General features: G+C 50.3%; 1 protein-coding gene across 2 annotated transcripts in view; it reads right to left on the bottom strand.

Moving 5' to 3' along the window:
* LOC128705483 (cytochrome P450 2L1) overlaps positions 1–22,256 on the bottom strand; it is a 309,064-nt gene that overhangs the window by 245,204 nt on the left and 41,604 nt on the right. For both annotated transcript variants that reach the window (XM_070104508.1, XM_070104507.1), the window contains exon 3: positions 18,332–18,425. In XM_070104508.1, the coding sequence (XP_069960609.1) occupies positions 18,332–18,425 (94 nt within the window). The remainder of the gene's footprint in view (positions 1–18,331; positions 18,426–22,256) is intronic.

Below are 22,256 nucleotides of genomic sequence, written 5' to 3'. Positions count from 1 at the left end.
GTTTGTTCTCACTAGGCATTCCCAAAAACACTTCCCTGGTTTAATATTTCTTGTAGATGATTCCTGAATATCTGCACAAAATGCATGGGCCCATTTTCCAAAGAAGTTGCATGTGATCCATGAAGAAGCCTGTTTGTTGCAGCGGGTGTAGACTACATAGAATTTCATGAAGTAGATTTTGCCTGTTATACTGTATATTCTACTAATAACCTCCTTAAAGTATAGATCTATCTATTTGTATATATATATATATATATATATATATATATATATATATATATATATATATATATATATATATATATATATATATATATATATATATATATATATATATATATTTGTATTTGTACCTGTATATGTATGAAATAATCTTAATGCTGCTAGCAGTAACTGTTGTTTGAGTGTTTGATAAGGGCGCCTAAAGACCCCGTCAGCTTATAAATCCGGTCAGAGGATCACTTACTTTTCAACAAATCCGGTTGGGTGTTAAGGGCACCTAGAAACTCTGTCAGCTTGGGAATCAGGTCTTAATGGCCCATCTCAGTAGCTCTGTGATTCCTTGCCTTCACATGTTTTCCTGGAATTTACATGGAGAGAGTTCTGGGGGTCAATGCCCCCGCGGCCCGGTCTGTGACCAGACCTCATGGTGGATCAGGGCCTGATCAACCTGGTTGTTACTGCTCGCTGCACGCAATCCAACGTACGAGCCACAGCCCGGCTGGTCAGATACCGACTTTAGGTGCTTATCCAATGCCTGCTTGAAGACAACCAGGGGTCTATTGGTAATCCCCCTTATGTACGCTGGGAGGCAGTTGAACAGTCATGGGTCCTTGACGTGCTAGTGACACCCCTGCTTTTCAATGGGGGATGTTGCATTGTCTGCCAAGTCTTTTGCTTTCGTAGAGAGTGATTTTCGTGTGCAAGTTCGGTACTAGTCCCTATAGGATTTTCCAGGTGTATATAATCATGTATCTCTCCCTCCTGCGTTCCAGGGAATACAGGTTTAGGAACCTCAAGCACTCCCAGTAATTGAGGTGTTTTATCTCCGTTATGTGCACCGTGAAGGTTCTCTGTACATTTTCTAGGTCAGCAATTTCACCTGCCTTGAAAAGTGCTGTTAGTGTGCAGCAATATTCCAGCCTAGATAGAACAAGCGACCTGAAGAGTGTCATCATGGGCTTGGCATCCCTGGTTTGAAGGTTCTCATTATCCATCCTGTTATTTTTCTAGCAGATGCGACTGATACAATGTTATGGTCCTTGAAGGTGAGATCCTCCGACATGATCACTCCCAGGTCTTTGACGTTAGTTTTTCGCTCTATTGTGTGGCTGGAATTTGTTTTATACTCTGATGAAGTTTTAATTTCCTCATGTTCACCATATCTGAGTAATTGAAATTTCTCATCATTGAACTTCATATTGTTTTCTGCAGCCCACTGAAAGATTTGGTTGATGTCCGCCTGGAGCCTTGCAGTGTCTGCAATGGAAGACACTGTCATGCAGATTCGGGTGTCATCTGCAAAGGAAGACACGGTGCTGTGGCTGACATCCTTGTCTATGTCGGATATGAGGATGAGGAACAAGATGGGAGCGAGTACTGTGCCTTGAGGAACAGAGCTTTTCACCGTAGTTGCCTCAAACTTTACTCTGTTGACGACTACTCTTTGTGTTCTGTTAGTGAGGAAATTATAGATCCATCTACCAACTTTTCCTGCTATTCCTTTAGCGCGCATTTTGTGCACTATTACGCCATGGTCACACTTGTCGAAGGCTTTTGCAAAGTCTGTGTATATTACATCTGCATTCTTTTTGTCTTCTAGTGCATTTAGGACCTTGTCGTAGTGATCCAGTAGTTGAGACAGACAGGAGCGACCTGTTCTAAACTCATGTTGCCCTGGGTTGTGTAACTGATGGGTTTCTAGATGGGTGGTGATCTTGCTTCTTAGGACCCTTTCAAAGATTTTTATGATATGGGATGTTAGTGCTATTGGTCTGTAGTTCTTTGCTGTTGCTTTACTGCCCCCTTTGTGGAGTGGGGCTATGTCTGTTGTTTTTAGTAACTGTGGGACGACCCCCGTGTCCATGCTCCCTCTCCATAGGATGGTAAAAGATTTTTATGATATATGATGTGTAGGGAGTGTCTTAATAGTTTATATCTCCTCTCTTTTTTCTGAAGGAATATGCTTTGAGTAGACCTCAAGTGCCAGGAGTTAATTCTTTCTAGGCAAAGGTTCGGATCTTTGTTATTTAGGATATCTTCCCAATTTGTTCCATTTAGGACATAGTTGACTTGATCCCACTGTGTTTTTGATCATGACTGATCAAATTTTGCTGGTCAGGAGCCTCTCGCATACATGTCTGTACCTCTACTATGTTATGATCTGAATGTAACAGATCATCATTATTAGTAAAGATGAGGTCCAGTGTATTTTGTAGTCTTTCTTGTTGGCTCTATGATTTGCTGGTTTAAGGTGAATTTACTACTGAGATTTAATAGTTCATGTGTGTGTGATAAGCAATATAACAAAAATAAAAACATGATATAGATCTGGGTCAGGACTCAGGTAACGCGTGTCCTGTTTCTTGACTACACATAACTGCCGCCAATAAGAAACTGGCAACCTTCAGTCGTATTCCTATCATATCTGGCTCAGTAGGTAATGCTCTTCCCTCATACACTGAGTGTCCATGGTTCAGTCAACTGCACAGGTGGAAACGTTGGGAATGTTCCCTTGCACCTGCTGTCCCTGTACACTTATCAGTAAGTAGGTGCTTGGGCGTTAGTAGACTGGTGTGGATAGCATCCTGGGGACAAGATTAAAGGACCTCAATGGGAAAAAAACAAACTGTCCTCGATGAAGCACTGACTTTTTTTAGAGTTATTCTGGGTACCTGACCCTCCCAACCCTGGGTTATTCTGGGTACCTGACCCTCCCAACCCTGGGTTATTCTGGGTTCCTGACCCTCCCAACCCTGGGTTATTCTGGGTTCCTGACCCTCCCAACCCTGGGTTATTCTGGGTACCTGACCCTCCCAACCCTGGGTTATTCTGGGTACCTGACCCTCCCAACCCTGGGTTATTCTGGGTTCCTGACCCTCCCAACCCTGGGTTATTCTGGGTTCCTGACCCTCCCAACCCTGGGTTATTCTGGGTACCTGACCCTCCCAACCCTGGGTTATTCTGGGTTCCTGACCCTCCCAACCCTGGGTTATTCTGGGTACCTGACCCTCCCAACCCTGGGTTATTCTGGGTTCCTGACCCTCCCAACCCTGGGTTATTCTGGGTTCCTGACCCTCCCAACCCTGGGTTATTCTGGGTTCCTGACCCTCCCAACCCTGGGTTATTCTGGGTTCCTGACCCTCCCAACCCTGGGTTATTCTGGGTTCCTGACCCTCCCAACCCTGGGTTATTCTGGGTTCCTGACCCTCCCAACCCTGGGTTATTCTGGGTTCCTGACCCTCCCAACCCTGGGTTATTCTGGGTTCCTGACCCTCCCAACCCTGGGTTATTCTGGGTACCTGACCCTCCCAACCCTGGGTTATTCTGGGTACCTAACCCTCCCAACCCTGGGTTATTCTGGGTTCCTGACCCTCCCAACCCTGGGTTATTCTGGGTTCCTGACCCTCCCAACCCTGGGTTATTCTGGGTTCCTGACCCTCCCAACCCTGGGTTATTCTGGGTTCCTGACCCTCCCAACCCTGGGTTATTCTGGGTACCTGACCCTCCCAACCCTGGGTTATTCTGGGTTCCTGACCCTCCCAACCCTGGGTTATTCTGGGTTCCTGACCCTCCCAACCCTGGGTTATTCTGGGTTCCTGACCCTCCCAACCCTGGGTTATTCTGGGTACCTGACCCTCCCAACCCTGGGTTATTCTGGGTTCCTGACCCTCCCAACCCTGGGTTATTCTGGGTTCCTGACCCTCCCAACCCTGGGTTATTCTGGGTACCTGACCCTCCCAACCCTGGGTTATTCTGGGTACCTGACCCTCCCAACCCTGGGTTATTCTGGGTACCTAACCCTCCCAACCCTGGATTATTCTGGGTACCTGACCCTCCCAACCCTGGGTTATTCTGGGTACCTAACCCTCCCAACCCTGGGTTATTCTGGGTACCTGACCCTCCCAACCCTGGGTTATTCTGGGTACCTGACCCTCCCAACCCTGGGTTATTCTGGGTACCTGACCCTCCCAACCCTGGGTTATTCTGGGTACCTAACCCTCCCAACCCTGGGTTATTCTGGGTACCTGACCCTCCCAACCCTGGGTTATTCTGGGTACCTGACCCTCCCAACCCTGGGTTATTCTGGGTACCTAACCCTCCCAACCCTGGGTTATTCTGGGTACCTGACCCTCCCAACCCTGGGTTATTCTGGGTACCTGACCCTACCAACCCTGGGTTATTCTGGGTACCTGACCCTCCCAACCCTGGGTTATTCTGGGTACCTGACCCTCCCAACCCTGGGTTATTCTGGGTACCTAACCCTCCAAACCCTGGGTTATTCTGGGTACCTAACCCTCCCAACCCTGGGTTATTCTGGGTACCTGACCCTCCCAACCCTTTGTTATTCTGGGTACCTAACCCTCCCAACCCTGGGTTATTCTGGGTACCTGACCCTCCCAACCCTGGGTTATTCTGGGTACCTAACCCTCCCAACCCTGGGTTATTCTGGGTACCTGACCCTCCCAACCCTGGGTTATTCTGGGTACCTAACCCTCCCAACCCTGGGTTATTCTGGGTACCTGACCCTCCCAACCCTGGGTTATTCTGGGTACCTAACCCTCCCAACCCTGGGTTATTCTGGGTACCTGACCCTCCCAACCCTGGGTTATTCTGGGTACCTAACCCTCCCAACCCTGGGTTATTCTGGGTACCTGACCCTCCCAACCCTGGGTTATTCTGGGTACCTGACCCTCCCAACCCTGGGTTATTCTGGGTACCTGACCCTCCCAACCCTGGGTTATTCTGGGTACCTAACCCTCCCAACCCTGGGTTATTCTGGGTACCTGACCCTCCCAACCCTGGGTTATTCTGGGTACCTAACCCTCCCAACCCTGGGTTATTCTGGGTACCTGACCCTCCCAACCCTGGGTTATTCTGGGTACCTAACCCTCCCAACCCTGGGTTATTCTGGGTACCTGACCCTCCCAACCCTGGGTACCTAACCCTACCAACCCTGGGTTATTCTGGGTACCTAACCCTCCCAACCCTGGGTTATTCTGGGTACCTAACCCTCCCAACCCTGGGTTATTCTGGGCACCTAACCCTCCCAACCCTGGGTTATTCTGGGTACCTAACCCTCCCAACCCTGGGTTATTCTGGGTACCTAACCCTCCCAACCCTGGGTTATTCTGGGTACCTAACCCTCCCACCCTGGGTTATTCTGGGTACCTAACCCTCCCAACCCTGGGTTATTCTGGGTACCTAACCCTCCCAACCCTGGGTTATTCTGGGTACCTAACCCTCCCAACCCTGGGTTATTCTGGGTACCTAACCCTCCCAACCCTGGGTTATTCTGGGCACCTAACCCTCCCAACCCTGGGTTATTCTGGGTACCTAACCCTCCCAACCCTGGGTTATTCTGGATACCTAACCCTCCCAACCCTGGGTTATTCTGGGTACCTAACCCTCCCAACCCTGGGTTATTCTGGGTACCTAACCCTCCCAACCCTGGGTTATTCTGGGCACCTAACCCTCCAAACCCTGGGTTATTCTGGGTACCTAACCCTCCCAACCCTGGGTTATTCTGGGTACCTAACCCTACAACCCTGGGTTATTCTGGGTACCTAACCCTCCCAACCCTGGGTTATTCTGGGTACCTAACCCTCACAACCCTGGGTTATTCTGGGTACCTAACCCTCCCACCCTGGGTTATTCTGGGTACCTAACCCTCCCAACCCTGGGTTATTCTGGGTACCTAACCCTCCCAACCCTGGGTTATTCTGGGTACCTAACCCTCCCACCCTGGGTTATTCTGGGTACCTAACCCTCCCAACCCTGGGTTATTCTGGGTACCTAACCCTCCCAACCCTGGGTTATTCTGGGTACCTAACCCTCCCAACCCTGGGTTATTCTGGGTACCTAACCCTCCCAACCCTGGGTTATTCTGGGTACCTAACCCTCCCAACCCTGGGTTATTCTGGGTACCTAACCCTCCAAACCCTGGGTTATTCTGGGTACCTAACCCTCCCAACCCTGGGTTATTCTGGGCACCTAACCCTCCCAACCCTGGGTTATTCTGGGTACCTAACCCTCCCAACCCTGGGTTATTCTGGGTACCTAACCCTCCCAACCCTGGGTTATTCTGGGTACCTAACCCTCCCAACCCTGGGTTATTCTGGGTACCTAACCCTCCCAACCCTGGGTTATTCTGGGGACCTAACCCTCCCAACCCTGGGTTATTCTGGGTACCCCCTGGGTTATTCTGGGTACCTAACCCTCCCAACCCTGGGTTATTCTGGGTACCTAACCCTGGGTTATTCCCAACCCTCCCAACCCTGGGTTATTCTGGGTACCTGACCCTCCCAACCCTGGGTTATTCTGGGTACCTAACCCTCCCAACCCTGGGTTATTCTGGGTACCTGACCCTCCCAACCCTGGGTTATTCTGGGTACCTAAACCCTCTGGGTACCTGACCCTCCCAACCCTGTGTTATTCTGGGTACCTGACCCTCCCAACCCTGGGTTATTCTGGGTACCTGACCCTCCCAACCCTGGGTTATTCTGGGTACCTGACCCTCCCAACCCTGGGTTATTCTGGGTACCTAACCCTCCCAACCCTGGGTTATTCTGGGTACCTGACCCTCCCAACCCTTGGTTATTCTGGGTACCTAACCCTCCCAACCCTGGGTTATTCTGGGTACCTCACCCTCCCAACCCTGGGTTATTCTGGGTACCTAACCCTCCCAACCCTGGGTTATTCTGGGTACCTGACCCTCCCAACCCTGGGTACCTAACCCTACCAACCCTGGGTTATTCTGGGTACCTAACCCTCCCAACCCTGGGTTATTCTGGGTACCTAACCCTCCCAACCCTGGGTTATTCTGGGCACCTAACCCTCCCAACCCTGGGTTATTCTGGGTACCTAACCCTCCCAACCCTGGGTTATTCTGGGTACCTAACCCTCCCAACCCTGGGTTATTCTGGGTACCTAACCCTCCCACCCTGGGTTATTCTGGGTACCTAACCCTCCCAACCCTGGGTTATTCTGGGTACCTAACCCTCCCAACCCTGGGTTATTCTGGGTACCTAACCCTCCCAACCCTGGGTTATTCTGGGTACCTAACCCTCCCAACCCTGGGTTATTCTGGGCACCTAACCCTCCCAACCCTGGGTTATTCTGGGTACCTAACCCTCCCAACCCTGGGTTATTCTGGGTACCTAACCCTCCCAACCCTGGGTTATTCTGGGTACCTAACCCTCCCAACCCTGGGTTATTCTGGGTACCTAACCCTCCCAACCCTGGGTTATTCTGGGCACCTAACCCTCCCAACCCTGGGTTATTCTGGGTACCTAACCCTCCCAACCCTGGGTTATTCTGGGTACCTAACCCTACAACCCTGGGTTATTCTGGGTACCTAACCCTCCCAACCCTGGGTTATTCTGGGTACCTAACCCTCACAACCCTGGGTTATTCTGGGTACCTAACCCTCCCACCCTGGGTTATTCTGGGTACCTAACCCTCCCAACCCTGGGTTATTCTGGGTACCTAACCCTCCCAACCCTGGGTTATTCTGGGTACCTAACCCTCCCACCCTGGGTTATTCTGGGTACCTAACCCTCCCAACCCTGGGTTATTCTGGGTACCTAACCCTCCCAACCCTGGGTTATTTTGGGTACCTAACCCTCCCAACCCTGGGTTATTCTGGGTACCTAACCCTCCCAACCCTGGGTTATTCTGGGTACCTAACCCTCCCAACCCTGGGTTATTCTGGGTACCTAACCCTCCAAACCCTGGGTTATTCTGGGTACCTAACCCTCCCAACCCTGGGTTATTCTGGGCACCTAACCCTCCCAACCCTGGGTTATTCTGGGTACCTAACCCTACCAACCCTGGGTTATTCTGGGTACCTAACCCTCCCAACCCTGGGTTATTCTGGGTACCTAACCCTCCCAACCCTGGGTTATTCTGGGTACCTAACCCTCCCAACCCTGGGTTATTCTGGGGACCTAACCCTCCCAACCCTGGGTTATTCTGGGTACCTAACCCTCCCAACCCTGGGTTATTCTGGGTACCTAACCCTCCCAACCCTGGGTTATTCTGGGTACCTAACCCTCCCAACCCTGGGTTATTCTGGGTACCTAACCCTCCCAACCCTGGGTTATTCTGGGCACCTAACCCTCCCAACCCTGGGTTATTCTGGGTACCTAACCCTCCCAACCCTGGGTTATTCTGGGTACCTAACCCTCCCAACCATGGGTTATTCTGGGTACCTAACCCTCCCAACCCTGGGTTATTCTGGGTACCTAACCCTCCCAACCCTGGGTTATTCTGGGTACCTAACCCTCCCAACCCTGGGTTATTCTGGGCACCTAACCCTCCCAACCCTGGGTTATTCTGGGTACCTAACCCTCCCAACCCTGGGTTATTCTGGGTACCTAACCCTCCCAACCCTGGGTTATTCTGGGCACCTAACCCTCCCAACCCTGGGTTATTCTGGGTACCTAACCCTCTCAACCCTGGGTTATTCTGGGTACCTAACCCTACCAACCCTGGGTTATTCTGGGCACCTAACCCTCCCAACCCTGGGTTATTCTGGGTACCTAACCCTCCCACCCTGGGTTATTCTGGGTACCTAACCCTCCCAACCCTGGGTTATTCTGGGTACCTAACCCTCCCAACCCTGGGTTATTCTGGGTACCTAACCCTCCCAACCCTGGGTTATTCTGGGTACCTAACCCTCCCAACCCTGGGTTATTCTGGGTACCTAACCCTCCCAACCCTGGGTTATTCTGGGTACCTAACCCTCCCAACCCTGGGTTATTCTGGGTACCTAACCCTCCCAACCCTGGGTTATTCTGGGTACCTAACCCTCCCAACCCTGGGTTATTCTGGGCACCTAACCCTCTTAACCCTGGGTTATTCTGGGCACCTAACCCTCCCAACCTTGGGTTATTCTGGGTACCTAACCCTCCCAACCCTGGGTTATTCTGGGCACCTAACCCTCCCAACCCTGGGTTATTCTGGGTACCTAACCCTCCCAACCCTGGGTTATTCTGGGGACCTAACCCTCCCAACCCTGGGTTATTCTGGGTACCTAACCCTCCCAACCCTGGGTTATTCTGGGTACCTAACCCTCCCAACCCTGGGTTATTCTGGGCACCTAACCCTCCCAACCCTGGGTTATTCTGGGTACCTAACCCTCCCAACCCTGGGTTATTCTGGGTACCTAACCCTCCCAACCCTGGGTTATTCTGGGCACCTAACCCTCCCAACCCTGGGTTATTCTGGGCACCTAACCCTCCCAACCCTGGGTTATTCTGGGTACCTAACCCTCCCAACCCTGGGTTATTCTGGGCACCTAACCCTCCCAACCCTGGGTTATTCTGGGTACCTAACCCTCCCACCCTGGGTTATTCTGGGTACCTAACCCTCCCAACCCTGGGTTATTCTGGGTACCTAACCCTCCCAACCCTGGGTTATTCTGGGTACCTAACCCTCCCAACCCTGGGTTATTCTGGGTACCTAACCCTCCCAACCCTGGGTTATTCTGGGTACCTAACCCTCCCAACCCTGGGTTATTCTGGGTACCTAACCCTCCCAACCCTGGGTTATTCTGGGCACCTAACCCTCCCAACCCTGGGTTATTCTGGGTACCTAACCCTCCCAACCCTGGGTTATTCTGGGCACCTAACCCTCCCAACCCTGGGTTATTCTGGGCACCTAACCCTCCCAACCTTGGGTTATTCTGGGTACCTAACCCTCCCAACCCTGGGTTATTCTGGGCACCTAAACCTCCCAACCCTGGGTTATTCTGGGCACCTAACCCTCCCAACCCTGGGTTATTCTGGGTACCTAACCCTCCCAACCCTGGGTTATTCTGGGCACCTAACCCTCCCAACCCTGGGTTATTCTGGGTACCTAACCCTCCCAACCCTGGGTTATTCTGGGTACCTAACCCTCCCAACCCTGGGTTATTCTGGGTACCTAACCCTCCCAACCCTGGGGTATTCTGGGTACCTAACCCTCCCAACCCTGGGTTATTCTGGGTACCTAACCCTCCCACACTGGGTTATTCTGGGTACCTAGCCCTCCCAACCCTGGGTTATTCTGGGTACCTAACCCTCCCAACCCTGGGGTATTCTGGGTACCTAACCCTCCCAACCCTGGGTTATTCTGGGTACCTAACCCTCCCACCCTGGGTTATTCTGGGTACCTAACCCTCCCACCCTGGGTTTTTCTGGGTACCTAACCCTCCCAACCCTGGGGTATTCTGGGTACCTAACCCTCCCAACCCTGGGTTATTCTGGGTACCTAACCCTCCCACCCTGGGTTATTCTGGGTACCTAACCCTCCCACCCTGGGTTATTCTGGGTACCTAACCCTCCCAACCCTGGGTTATTCTGGGTACCTAACCCTCCCACCCTGGGTTATTCTGGGTACCTAACCCTCCCACCCTGGGTTATTCTGGGTACCTAATCCTCCCAACCCTGGGTTATTCTGGGTACCTAACCCTCCCAACCCTGGGTTATTCTGGGTACCTAACCCTCCCAACCCTGGGTTATTCTGGGTACCTAACCCTCCCACCCTGGGTTATTCTGGGTACCTAACCCTCCCACCCTGGGTTATTCTGGGTACCTAACCCTCCCAACCCTGGGGTATTCTGGGTACCTAACCCTCCCAACCCTGGGTTATTCTGGGTACCTAACCCTCCCACCCTGGGTTATTCTGGGTACCTAACCATCCCACCCTGGGTTATTCTGGGTACCTAACCCTCCCAACCCTGGGTTATTCTGGGTACCTAATCCTCCCACCCTGGGTTATTCTGGGTACCTAACCCTCCCACCCTGGGTTATTCTGGGTACCTAATCCTCCCAACCCTGGGTTATTCTGGGTACCTAACCCTCCCAACCCTGGGTTATTCTGGGTACCAAACCCTCCCAACCCTGGGTTATTCTGGGTACCTAACCCTCCCAACCCTGGGTTATTCTGGGTACCTAACCCTCCCAACCCTGGGTTATTCTGGGTACCTAACCCTCCCACCCTGGGTTATTCTGGGTACCTAACCCTCCCACCCTGGGTTATTCTGGGTACCTAACCCTCCCAACCCTGGGTTATTCTGGGTACCTAACCCTCCCACCCTGGGTTATTCTGGGTACCTAACCCTCCCACCCTGGGTTATTCTGGGTACCTAACCCTCCCACCCTGGGTTATTCTGGGTACCTAACCCTCCCAACCCTGGGTTATTCTGGGTACCTAACCCTCCCAACCCTGGGTTATTCTGGGTACCTAACCCTCCCACCCTGGGTTATTCTGGGTACCTAACCCTCCCACCCTGGGTTATTCTGGGTACCTAATCCTCCCAACCCTGGGTTATTCTGGGTACCTAACCCTCCCAACCCTGGGTTATTCTGGATACCTAACCCTCCCAACCCTGTGTTATTCTGGGTACCTAACCCTCCCAACCCTGGGTTATTCTGGGTACCTAACCCTCCCAACCCTGGGTTATTCTGGGTACCTAACCCTCCCACCCTGGGTTATTCTGGGTACCTTACCCTCCCACCCTGGGTTATTCTGGGAACCTAACCCTCCCAACCCTGGGTTATTCTGGGTACCTAACCCTCCCAACCCTGGGTTATTCTGGGTACCTAACCCTCCCAACCCTGGGTTATTCTGGGTACCTAACCCTCCCAACCCTGGGTTATTCTGGGTACCTAACCCTCCCACCCTGGGTTATTCTGGGTACCTAACCCTCCCAACCCTGGGTTATTCTGGGTACCTAACCCTCCCAACCCTGGGTTATTCTGGGTACCTAACCCTCCCACCCTGGGTTATTCTGAGTACCTAACCCTCCCAACCCTGGGTTATTCTGAGTACCTAATCCTCCCAACCCTGGGTTATTCTGGGTACCTAACCCTCCCAACCCTGGGTTATTCTGGGTACCTAACCCTCCCACCCTGGGTTATTCTGGGTACCTAACCCTCCCACCCTGGGTTATTCTGGGTACCTAACCCTCCCACCCTGGGTTATTCTGGGTACCTAACCCTCCCACCCTGGGTTATTCTGGGTACCTAACCCTCCCAACCCTGGGTTATTCTGGGTACCTAACCCTCCCAACCCTGGGTTATTCTGGGTACCTAACCCTCCCAACCCTGGGTTATTCTGGGTACCTAACCCTATCAACCCTGGGTTATTCTGGGTACCTAACCCTCCCACCCTGGGTTATTCTGGGTACCTAACCCTCCCAACCCTGGGTTATTCTGGGTACCTAACCCCCCCAACCCTGGGTTATTCTGGGTACCTAACCCTCCCACCCTGGGTTATTCTGGGTACCTAACCCTCCCAACCCTGGGTTATTCTGGGTACCTAATCCTCCCAACCCTGGGTTATTCTGGGTACCTAACCCTCCCAACCCTGGGTTATTCTGGGTACCTAACCCTCCCAACCCTGGGTTATTCTGGGCACCTAACCCTCCCAACCCTGGGTTATTCTGGGTACCTAACCCTCCCAACCCTGGGATATTCTGGGTACCTAACCCTCCCAACCCTGGGTTATTCTGGGTGCCTAACCCTCCTAACCCTGGGTTATTCTGGGAACCGGACCCTCCCATCCCTGGGTTATTCTGGGTACCTGACCCTATCAACCCTAGGTTACTCTGGGTACATAACCCTTCCAACCCTGGGTTATTCAGGGTACCTGACCCTCCCAACCCTGGGTTATTCTGGGTACCTGACCCTCCCAACCCTGGGTTATTCTGGGTACCTAACCCTCCCAACCCTGGGTTATTCTGGGTACCTGACCCTCCCAACCCAGGGTTATTCTGAGTACCTGACCCTCCCAACCCTGGGTTATTCTGGGTACCTGACCCTCCCAACCCTGGGTTATTCTGGGTACCTAACACTCCCAACCCTGGGTTATTCTGGGTACCTAACCCTCCCAACCCTGGGTTATTCTGGGTATCTGATCCTCCCAACTTTGGGTTATTCTGGGTACCTAACCCTCCCAACCCTGGGTTATTCTGGGTTCCTAACCCTCCCAACCCTGGGTTATTCTGGGTACCTAACCTTGCAAACCCTGTGTTATTCTGGGTACCTGACCCTCCCAACCCTGGATTATTCTGGGTACCTGACCCTCCCAACCCTGGGTTATTCTGGGTACCTGACCCTCCCAACCCTGGGTTATTTTGGGTACCTAACCCTCCCAACCCTGGGTTATTCTGGGTACCTAACCCTCCCAACCCTGGGTTATTCTGGGTACCTATCCCTCCCAACCCTGGGTTATTCTGGGTACCTAACCCTCCCAACCCTGGGTTATTCTGGGTACCTAACCCTCCCAACCCTGGGTTATTCTGGGTACCTAACCCTCCCAACCCTGGGTTATTCTGGGTACCTAACCCTCCCGACCCTGGGTTATTCTGGGTACCTAACCCTCCCAACCCTGGGTTATTCTGGGTACCTAACCCTCCCACCCTGGGTTATTCTGGGTACCTTACCCTCCCACCCTGGGTTATTCTGGGTACCTAACCCTCCCAACCCTGGGTTATTGTGGGTACCTAACCCTCCCAACCCTGGGTTATTCTAGGTACCTAACCCTCCCAACCCTGGGTTATTCTGGGTACCTAACCCTCCCAACCCTGGGTTATTCTGGGTACCTAACCCTCCCACCCTGGGTTATTCTGGGTACCTATCCCTCCCAACCCTGGGTTATTCTGGGTACCTAACCCTCCCAACCCTGGGTTATTCTGGGTACCTAACCCTCCCACCCTGGGTTATTCTGAGTACCTAACCCTCCCAACCCTGGGTTATTCTGGGTACCTAATCCTCCCAACCCTGGGTTATTCTGGGTACCTAACCCTCCCAACCCTGGGTTATTCTGGGTACCTAACCCTCCCACCCTGGGTTATTCTGGGTACCTAACCGTCCCACCCTGGGTTATTCTGGGTACCTAACCCTCCCACCCTGGGTTATTCTGGGTACCTAACCCTCCCACCCTGGGTTATTCTGGGTACCTAACCCTCCCAACCCTGGGTTATTCTGGGTACCTAACCCTCCCAACCCTGGGTTATTCTGGGTACCTAACCCTCCCAACCCTGGGTTATTCTGGGTACCTAACCCTCCCAACCCTGGGTTATTCTGGGTACCTAACCCTCCCACCCTGGGTTATTCTGGGTACCTAACCCTCCCAACCCTGGGTTATTCTGGGTACCTAACCCTCCCAACCCTGGGTTATTCTGGGTACCTAACCCTCCCACCCTGGGTTATTCTGGGTACCTAACCCTCCCAACCCTGGGTTATTCTGGGTACCTAATCCTCCCAACCCTGGGTTATTCTGGGTACCTAACCCTCCCAACCCTGGGTTATTCTGGGTACCTAACCTTCCCAACCCTGGGTTATTCTGGGTACCTAACCCTCCCACCCTGGGTTATTCTGGGTACCTAACCCTCCCAACCCTGGGTTATTCTGGGTACCTAATCCTCCCAACCCTGGGTTATTCTGGGTACCTAACCCTCCCAACCCTGGGTTATTCTGGGTACCTAACCCTCCCAACCCTGGGTTATTCTGGGTACCTAACCCTCCCAACCCTGGGTTATTCTGGGTACCTAACCCTCCCAACCCTGGGATATTCTGGGTACCTAACCCTCCCAACCCTGGGTTATTCTGGGTGCCTAACCCTCCTAACCCTGGGTTATTCTGGGAACCGGACCCTCCCATCCCTGGGTTATTCTGGGTACCTGACCCTATCAACCCTAGGTTACTCTGGGTACATAACCCTTCCAACCCTTGGTTATTCAGGGTACCTGACCCTCCCAACCCTGGGTTATTCTGGGTACCTGACCCTCCCAACCCTGGGTTAAACCATACCCCCGGCCGGGATTGAACCCGCGGTCATAGAGTCTCAAAACTCCAGCCCGTCGCGTTAGCCACTAGACCAGCTAGCCACAATAAGATTCATCCAACTAGGTATATTTCTACACCATAGGAAAGTTAGCACAGGCACCTCTGTGACCACAAATGCAAGTTTTTACAGACGAATCTCCAGCTAGCGTGGCCGTGACGAACTCTAGCTCAAGTCCCTTCACTGCCGTCAACATGACTTAAGAAATCGTAATGACACGATTGCAAATAAACCATACCCCCGGCCGGGATTGAACCCGCGGTCATAGAGTCTCAAAACTCCAGCCCGTCGCGCTAGCCACTAGACCAGCTAGCCACAATAAGATTCATCCAACTAGGTATATTTCTACACCATAGGAAAGTTAGCACAGGCACCTCTGTGACCACAAATGCAAGTTTTTACAGACGAATCTCCAGCTAGCGTGGCCGTGACGAACTCTAGCTCAAGTCCCTTCACTGCCGTCAACATGACTTAAGAAATCGTAATGACACGATTGCAAATAAACCATACCCCCGGCCGGGATTGAACCCGCGGTCATAGAGTCTCAAAACTCCAGCCCGTCGCGCTAGCCACTAGACCAGCTAGCCACAATAAGATTCATCCAACTAGGTATATTTCTACACCATAGGAAAGTTAGCACAGGCACCTCTGTGACCACAAATGCAAGTTTTTACAGACGAATCTCCAGCTAGCGTGGCCGTGACGAACTCTAGCTCAAGTCCCTTCACTGCCGTCAACATGACTTAAGAAATCGTAATGACACGATTGCAAATAAACCATACCCCCGTCATGTTGACGGCAGTGAAGGGACTTGAGCTAGAGTTCGTCACGGCCACGCTAGCTGGAGATTCGTCTGTAAAAACTTGCATTTGTGGTCACAGAGGTGCCTGTGCTAACTTTCCTATGGTGTAGAAATATACCTAGTTGGATGAATCTTATTGTGGCTAGCTGGTCTAGTGGCTAGCGCGACGGGCTGGAGTTTTGAGACTCTATGACCGCGGGTTCAATCCCGGCCGGGGGTATGGTTTATTTGCAATCGTGTCATTACGATTTCTTAAGTCATGTTGACGGCAGTGAAGGGACTTGAGCTAGAGTTCGTCACGGCCACGCTAGCTGGAGATTCGTCTGTAAAAACTTGCATTTGTGGTCACAGAGGTGCCTGTGCTAACTTTCCTATGGTGTAGAAATATACCTAGTTGGATGAATCTTATTGTGGCTAGCTGGTCTAGTGGCTAGCGCGACGGGCTGGAGTTTTGAGACTCTATGACCGCGGGTTCAATCCCGGCCGGGGGTATGGTTTATTTGCAATCGTGTCATTACGATTTCTTAAGTCATGTTGACGGCAGTGAAGGGACTTGAGCTAGAGTTCGTCACGGCCACGCTAGCTGGAGATTCGTCTGTAAAAACTTGCATTTGTGGTCACAGAGGTGCCTGTGCTAACTTTCCTATGGTGTAGAAATATACCTAGTTGGATGAATCTTATTGTGGCTAGCTGGTCTAGTGGCTAGCGCGACGGGCTGGAGTTTTGAGACTCTATGACCGCGGGTTCAATCCCGGCCGGGGGTATGGTTTATTTGCAATCGTGTCATTACGATTTCTTTAGTCAACCCTGGGTTATTCTGGGTACCTAACCCTCCCAACCCTGGGTTATTCTGGGTACCTGACCCTCCCAACCCTGGGTTATTCTGAGTACCTGACCCTCCCAACCCTGGGTTATTCTGGGTACCTGACCCTCCCAACCCTGGGTTATTCTGGGTACCTAACCCTCCCAACCCTGGGTTATTCTGGGTACCTAACCCTCCCAACCCTGGGTTATTCTGGGTATCTGATCCTCCCAACTTTGGGTTATTCTGGGTACCTAACCCTCCCAACCCTGGGTTATTCTGGGTTCCTAACCCTCCCAACCCTGGGTTATTCTGGGTACCTAACCTTGCAAACCCTGTGTTATTCTGGGTACCTGACCCTCCCAACCCTGGATTATTCTGGGTACCTGACCCTCCCAACCCTGGGTTATTCTGGGTACCTGACCCTCCCAACCCTGGGTTATTCTGGGTACCTAACCCTCCCAACCCTGGGTTTTTCTGGGTACCTAACCCTCCCAACCCTGGGTTATTCTGGGTACCTAACCCTCCCAACCCTGGGTTATTCTGGGTACCTAACCCTCCCAACCCTGGGTTATTCTGGGTACGTAACCCTCCCAACCCTGGGTTATTCTGGGTACCTAACCCTCCCAACCCTGGGTTATTCTGGGTACCTAACCCTCCCAACCCTGGGTTATTCTGGGTACCTGACCCTCCCACCCTGGGCTATTCTGGGTACCTAACCCTCCCAACCCTGGGTTATTCTGGGTACCTAACCCTCCCAACCCTGGGTTATTCTGGGTACCTAACCCTCCCAACCCTGGGTTATTCTGGGTACCTAACCCTCCCAACCCTTGGTTATTCTGGGAACCTAACCCTCCCAACCCTGGGTTATTCTGGGTACCTAACCCTCCCAACCCTGGGTTATTCTGGGTACCTGACCCTCCCAACCCTGGGTTATTCTGGATAACTAACCCTCCCAACCCTGGGTTATTCTGGGTACCTGACCCTCCCAACCCTGGGTTATTCTGGGTACCTAACCCTCCCAACCCTGGGTTATTCTGGGTACGTAACCCTCCCAACCCTGGGTTATTCTGGGTACCTAACCCTCCCAACCCTGGGTTATTCTTGGTACCTAACCCTCCCAACCCTGGGTTATTCTGGGTACCTGACCCTCCCACCCTGGGTTATTCTGGGTACCTAACCCTCCCAACCCTGGGTTATTCTGGGTACCTAACCCTCCCAACCCTGGGTTATTCTGGATACCTAACCCTCCCAACCCTGGGTTATTCTGGGTACCTAACCCTCCCAACCCTTGGTTATTCTGGGAACCTAACCCTCCCAACCCTGGGTTATTCTGGGTACCTGACCCTCCCAACCCTGGGTTATTCTGGATAACTAACCCTCCCAACCCTGGGTTATTCTGGGTACCTGACCCTCCCAACCCTGGGTTATTCTGGGTACCTGACCCTCCCAACCCTGGGTTATTCTGGATAACTAACCCTCCCAACCCTGGGTTATTTTGGGTACCTGACCCTCCCAACCCTGGGTTATTCTGGATAACTAACCCTCCCAACCCTGGGTTATTCTGGGTACCTGACCCTCCCAACCCTGGGTTATTCTGGATAACTAACCCTCCCAACAAATCTTAATCTTAAAACATATTGTAGCACATTAACATGAAGCTGAGTACTCACCTAAAGATGTCGCCATATTTATTACGAAATTTACGAACATCCTCTGCCACTATAACACGTCTTAGGTTCCCAATGATAGGAAAACTCAGGGGTCCTGAAAGATAATATATTATAGGCATATATATTATATTATTTCTTGATAACGTGAGAATTCACAGAGCAAAATTGAAATTTCACTATCCACTATTTCACTGTAGTTAATTTGCATATTTTGATATCACCAGTTTACTGTGATATAACTGATCATGTATTATACATGTACTAGATTAGAAGAATAAATATCACAGTACGTGGCTGGAACAATTCGCAATTGGCCAACAATATCGTGGCTGGAACAATTGTCAACTGGTCTACAATATCTTGTCTGGAACAATTCATAACTGGCCAACAATATCGTGACTGGAACAATTCTTAACTGGCCTACAATATCTTGTCTGGAACAATTCTTAACTGGCCAACAATATCGTGTCTGGAACAATTCTTAACTGGCCAACAATATCGTGACTGGAACAATTCGTAACTGGCCAACAATATAGTTACTGGAACAATTCTTAACTGGTCTACAATATCGTGTCTGGAACAATTCATAACTGGCCAACAATATCGTGGCTGGAACAATTATTAACTGGCCAACAATATCGTGACTGGAACAGTTCTTAACTGGCCAACAATATCGTGACTGGAACAATTCGTAACTGGCAAAAATATCGTGACTTGAACAACTCTTAACTGGCCTACAATATCGTTTCAGGAACAATTCATAACTGGCCTACAATATCTTGTCTGGAACAATTCTTAACTGGCCAACAATATCGTGACTGGAACAGTTCATAACTGGCCAACAATATCGTGACTGGAACAATTCAAAACTGGCAACAATATCGTGACTGGAACAATTCTTAACTGGACAACAATATCATGACTGGAACAATTCAAAACTGGCAACAATATCGTGTCTGGAACAATTCTTAACTGGCCTACAATATCGTGTCTGGAACAATTCATAATTGAAATTAAGACACATGTGCAACATCTGGGTATCTTTATCGTAGACGTTTCGCCATCCAGTGGCTTTATCAATACAAATTCTAGGACATAACTTGAAGACAGTAGAACTATGTACAGAAGATGAGGTAATCAGTCCCTCAACCTAGGAGTAGGTGCGAAGAGCACCATAGTCGTGGAGATTCTGAAGCAGAAGAAAGGAGCCTGGCGCTTATATAGTAACGTCAGGTGTAGCAGACGAGGGCATAGTCACTGGTAGGCGGGATTCCCCAGTGGAAGTAGGTCCTTCCCAAAGAGATGGGTTAGTTGTAGTAGTAGTTGTCGTAGCCGTGAAGGTTATGTACATGTCCTCAGAATTAAGATTCCATGATGTTGCAGTGTCTGACAAGTTGTGTACGAATGTACATAACCTACACGACTACGACAACTACTACTACAACTAACCCATCTCTTTGGGAAGGACCTACTTCCACTGGGGAATCCCGCCTACCAGTGAATATGCCCTCGTCTGCTACACCTGACGTTACTATATAAGCGCCAGGCTCCTTTCTTCTGCTTCAGAATCTCCACGACTATGGTGCTCTTCGCACCTACTCCTAGGTTGAGGGACTGATTACCTCATCTTCTGTACATAGTTCTACTGTCTTCAAGTTATGTCCTAGAATTTGTATTGATAAAGCCACTGGATGGCGAAACGTCTACAATAAAGATACCCAGATGTTGCACATGTGTCTTACTCTCATCTTGTCGGTATTATATACCATTCTTGCACAATTCATAACTGGCCAACAATATCGTGACTGGAACAATTCTTAAATGGCCAACAATATCGTGGCTGGAACAATTCTTAACTGGCCAACGATATCGTGGCTGGAACAATTCTTAACTGGCCAACAATATAGTGAATGGAACAATTCTTAACTGGCCAACAATATCGTGTCTGGAACAATTCTTAACTGGCCAACAATATCGTGTCTGGAACAATTCTTAACTGGCTCGAACATTTCATAAGCAACCCACATCACTGTGACTGGAACAATTCGCACTAACCCACAATATTGTGACTTGAATAATTCGCACTAACCCACAATATTGTGACTGGAACAATTCGCACTAACCCACAATACTGTGACTGGAACAATTCGCACTAACCCACAATATTGTGACTTGAACAATTCGCACTAACCCACAATATTGTGACTGGAACAATTCGCACTAACCCACAATATTGTGACTGGAACAATTCGCACTAACCCACAATACTGTGACTGGAACAATTCGCACTAACCCACAATATTGTGACTGGAACAATTTGCACTAACCCACAATACTGTGACTGGAACAATTCGCACTAACCCACAATACTGTGACTGGAACAATTCGCACTAACCCACATCACTGTGACTGGAACAATTCGCACTAACCCACATCACTGTGACTGGAACAATTCGCACTAACCCACATCACTGTGACTGGAACAATTCGCACTAACCCACAATACTGTGACTGGAACAATTCAAAACCCATATACAGTCTTCATTAGCAACATTCTGGTTAATGGGGTTTAAAGCCTATCAGGTACACAAGTCATTAAGGCTGCAACTTGTTCATCTACAGTCAATAATATTTGATGTAAATGGTTCACAAAACTGACAAGTTGAAGAATGAGACACGATAATGATTTCTCATTGTTGCACAAGTGTCTCATTCTTGCCTGTGAATGATACACAATACCAACGAGTTAAAGAATGAGAAGCGTGTGAAACATCTGGTTACCTCCAGGAATAGCCAGATGTTGCACATGTCTAAGTACTAGCTTGGACATTCACCCCTTTTCTGCAATTTTGCAAGCTCCTGATGTGTTGATTGCAACACGAAAGGCCTAGAGCTATTATTCTACTCCCCCCGTGGTTGTTTTACATCTTGTATCGCTTGCGTTGCGATATTTGTGTAATATATATATATATATATATATATATATATATATATATATATATATATATATATATATATATATATATATATATATATATATATATATATATATATATATATATATATATATATATATATATATATATATATATATATATATATATATATATATATATATGCAAAACAACCACTGTAAAAGAGTAGAGAAGCTCCAAGCGCTTTCGTGACTACTCACATTATCAAGGAACAATGAAAGCAGAGTATGTGTATAATGTTCGCCAAGACTGTAGTCCTGGCACGGGTCTCAATCTTGCGATGACCCGTCTCTGGCTCCCGAGGGAGAAAGGTTTCTACAATGATGCGACATATGCTGTTCAAGCACTCTTCTGGTCAGTTCAACTGGTGCACCTCATAAGCGACAACACCGTATGTACTCCTAACTGTGGACACTAGCGAGGAGGAGGATATGTCGTTATCACAGGTAACAGCTTGTCTGGTTCGTTGACTCCATGGTACACTAGTGTGGCCGCAGTCATATCTGGGTCCTCTTCGGGAGGGAATATCACTCCTAGTTGCCTGCGGAGTGTCTCAGTAACTTCGCACTCCAGAAGATAGTGTGTTAGGGGCCGCTGGACAACGTGCTGACAGTACTGGCACATCTCCTCAGCCTTGTCTACCATCATCTTGGCTGTGGGAAAGCCCAAACGAAGCTGATGGATGGCGGTACACTGCGCTCTGGACCAGCTTCTCTCATATGGAGGGGGTTCTCCCTGAGTCGCTGCTCGGTACCACTGTTGAGATGGGGTATCACCTAAGACCTCCCCCATAAGTTTCGTGGCTCTGGCAGCCACTAGTTTGGTCTGTTGTAGGCTGATTGGGACAGTAATCCCAACATGTGGATAGTCTGTTGCTGCCTTTGCTGCATCATCTGCCGCCTCATTTCCCAGGATGCCATCATGGCTGGGGATCCAGTTCAATGTCGATC

The sequence above is a fragment of the Cherax quadricarinatus genome, chromosome 92 (genome assembly GCF_038502225.1).
Source record: "Cherax quadricarinatus isolate ZL_2023a chromosome 92, ASM3850222v1, whole genome shotgun sequence".
In the NCBI taxonomy this organism is placed as follows: Eukaryota; Metazoa; Arthropoda; class Malacostraca; order Decapoda; family Parastacidae; genus Cherax; species Cherax quadricarinatus.
This window is presented reverse-complemented; position numbering and strand designations above follow the sequence as displayed.